The 3,333-nt window shown below is 55.8% G+C and overlaps 1 protein-coding gene across 1 annotated transcript in view; it reads right to left on the reverse strand.

The window, feature by feature from the left end:
* Nucleotides 1-1,100: 1,100 nt before the first annotated feature.
* LOC112072237 (potassium/sodium hyperpolarization-activated cyclic nucleotide-gated channel 3) overlaps nucleotides 1,101-3,333 on the reverse strand; it is a 12,558-nt gene continuing 10,325 nt past the window's right edge. The window contains exons 6-7 of the mRNA XM_024139653.2: nucleotides 3,099-3,263; nucleotides 1,101-2,434 (exon numbers count right to left, since the gene is read on the reverse strand). Of these exons, the coding sequence (XP_023995421.2) occupies nucleotides 1,101-2,434; nucleotides 3,099-3,263 (1,499 nt within the window). The remainder of the gene's footprint in view (nucleotides 2,435-3,098; nucleotides 3,264-3,333) is intronic.

Consider the following 3,333-nt stretch of genomic DNA (forward strand, 5'->3'; position numbering starts at 1 on the left):
ACCCCTCTCTCCTCTGCCACCCCCTCCCCTTGCTCCACCCTTTCTCCCCTCATCCCAGCCACTCCACTGACCCACTCGCCACCAAACCCACCCCTACACCCCCATTTCGTCCTCCTCTCCTCCCCCCTGCTCCAATCCCTCCCTCTTTCGGAAACTACTCCACTCTCCTTACTCTCGCTCCAAACCATCCCTACACTCCCTCTCGCTTCTTCTTCCCCCTCTCCCTCCTCCACTCCCCCTCCCTCCTCTGTAACCACCTCTTTCCCCCTCACCTCAGCCCCTCGTCCAAAACCCATCCCTACACCTCCCCCTCGCTCTCTTCCCCCTCTCCTTCCTCCACTCTCCCTCCCTCCTCTGTCAGTGCCCCTCTCTCACTTCCACAAACCCATGGGCGCAAGTCCTCTCTCGCATCCCCCTCTCCCCCCTCCTCTTCCCCACCTTCCTCTCCCACTCTTCTTCAGAGCCCCTAAATAAGCCCTCCCCTACACCCCCCTCCCCTTACCCTCTATCTGGGCTCACCCCTAACCCCTCTAAAGCATTTCCCCTATCCAGACTCGTACCCCTACTCCTACCCTCTCTCAACTCTCCAATCGTCCCCCCTACTCCTATTTCTACTCCTGTTCCCACTCAAGCCACACCCTACTGCAACCCCACCCCAGCCTCCACCCCCACCCCAGCCTCCACTCCCCACCCCAGCTCCCACTCCACCACCAGCCTCCACCCCCACCCCAGCCCCACCCACCCCAGCTCCATCCCACACCCACTCCACTCCACCCCAGCCTCCACTCCCACCCCAGCCTCCCTCCCTCAAACCTCTTTCTCCCCAGCCACCTCTGGCCCCATCCGCCTCCCCAAGGGGGCAAAAAGGACCCTTAGCTGCCTCAGACAGGGAAAGACTATAGGGACTGAGAAAAAACTGCCTGCCAACATGTGATGGTCCTGGAGGAAATGATCTGATTGGGAGGATGACTTTCGGGCCAGATATACTGTGTGTGGTTGTGTCACAAAAAACCCCATGCCCCATTAAAGTAGCACCACTGTAGGGAAATAGGGTAACTGCCAGATCTTCTCGAGTTCAACAAAACTCCAAAAACTAACCTTCACAAACTCAGTAGCCGGCTTTGTTTGCGGGAGGAAGTGTAGGAGGCCAGGGGAGAAGCTGATGTGGGTGTGGCTGCAGGTACAGCGACGGGATGTGTGTGTGTGGCTGTGTGTRTGTGTGCAGGGCAGTGTGTAGAGRCAGGATCAGGGAGGGGCTGTATAGAGCCCAGGTTCTGTGCTTGTATCTGTGCATTGAAGGGGGGCATCTGTAACCGTTGTGCTGGGACTTGTACTGGTAGGGGAGTAGTCAACACCCCCACACTGCCACCCCTGGCTAGCTGCGTCCCAGCCAGGAACGAGGCTGGCAGCAGGTTACCTCCAGAGGCCTTCCGCTGGAGAGGGGGGTGAGGCTGCATGCTTGCCCAGGATCGATGAGGCAGGGTGGGCTGCGAGGYGGAGAGGAGCCTGGCCTCCTGGGTGAGCCTCCCGAGTGCAGGCAGGCCCTGGTTGCTGCTGCCTCCRTGACGCAATAGCGCCTCCTTGGCCCCATGCTGGCCAGCCATGGAACTGCAAGTGTCTGACATGACACTGGTGGCTGCAGTTGGATTCACRTGGTAGAACMGATGGGGTGTGGTGGCCCCTCCTACCTTGGGGATTCCTGGGGTTCCACCCATCACTGAAGAGTGTTCCGGGTGGAGGCGGASACTGTAGTGCAGGGTCTTTCCTAATTGGACCGACGTGGAGACAGAGGAGGCYGGTGTGGGTGGGGTTTGAGCAACAGGGGGTGATATCACACCTCCCGGGGGGGCCATGGGGAAGGGTGAGGGGGATGGGAAGGCAGGAAACCCCCCTCTAGGGGACAACCCCCCCATCCCTCCTACCCCCATCATCCCAATGAGGGAACTCACAGAGGGGCGCAGGGGCTGCAGGACAGGGGGCCGCGGGGGGGAGAGGGRGAWGGAGACGGAGGGCGATGGAGAGATGGAGGGGAGGAATATAGCGCCCCCTAGCGCATGTTGCTGCTGTAGCTGATGTTGAAGCTGCTGTTGCTGCTGSTGCATGAGGGCGATGGCCACGTTAGTCGTAGCGGCCGCCATCTGGAGCGGAGCGTGGATCAGTGGAGCCCAGATCAGTGGGTGGGGCCTAGGRGAGACCGTACCACTTCCTCCCGTGGCACCTCCCCTTCCTGCAGCGGCAGCAGCGATGGCCTCCTGCATGGCTGGCATGCTGTCGTGTTTAACGATCTGCTGAACCAGCATGCTGTCACAGGAGCCCAGCCCCCCCATGGCTAGCCCCGCCCCCCCTCCTCCTTGACCCCCACGCCCCAAACCGCTGCCCCCCGCCATGGAACTCGCCTGGGACGGCTTTCTCATCAGGATAGAGTTCTTCCTACCTGCAGAGGAGAACAAAGAAGAGAGAAGAGATTAGAATGAAACGATGAAAACAGAAACAAACTGATGGAGGGGATGGTTACTGTTCCTGTCTGACACAAATGGTGGAAAACAAGAGCAAGAAGAAAGTGGTAGAAACTAAAGTGAGGATCCAACAACACAGTTGTAACGAGGCTGACAGGGTTGAGTGGCTGATTTAAAGAKCACAAACAGAACCAGGTATCTGCTCTAGCAGCTCTCCACGTTTTTCTAGCAGTTTCTCAATTCAATTCAATTCAAAGGGCTTTATTGGCATGGGAAACATATTTTAACAGTAGATAATAAACAAAAGTGAAATAAACAATACAAATTTACAGTAAACATTAAACTCACTAAAGTTCCAAAAGAATAAAGACATTTCAAATGTCATATTATGTGCAAATAGTTAAAGTATAAAAGGGAAAATAGTTTCTCTCTCCTTTAACCTGCCTTGAAGGGCTTCTGCAACAGAAAGGTCATTTACAAAGCGCTTTAGAAATAAAATCTGAATTGATTAAAAAAATGCTATTCACTGGCAAGATCTCTGCACAAAGCGCTATAGAAATTAAACTGAATTGAAAACTGAAAGTCATTGCAAGTAATGGACCGATTGGCAGGTGCTTGAGCCAATCGGGAGAGGATTAGTACCGATGCGGTCCAACCGGTCGACGGCCACCGTCTCGAAGGCCCGCCTCATCATGGGGTGTTCCTCCAGGACCTCGTTGAAGCTGTCCACACTGAGGGAGTAGAGACGACAGTACGTATCCGCTCTGACGCTCGCCGTCCTCCGGCCCCGAGTCAACAGACAGATCTCTGAGAGAGAGGGAATTGGAAGAGATGAGAGAGAGAGAGAGAGAAGAAGAGAGAGAGAGAGAGGATGGAC

Source organism: Salvelinus sp. IW2-2015, unplaced genomic scaffold (genome assembly GCF_002910315.2).
Source record: "Salvelinus sp. IW2-2015 unplaced genomic scaffold, ASM291031v2 Un_scaffold1862, whole genome shotgun sequence".
NCBI lineage: Eukaryota > Metazoa > Chordata > Actinopteri > Salmoniformes > Salmonidae > Salvelinus > Salvelinus sp. IW2-2015.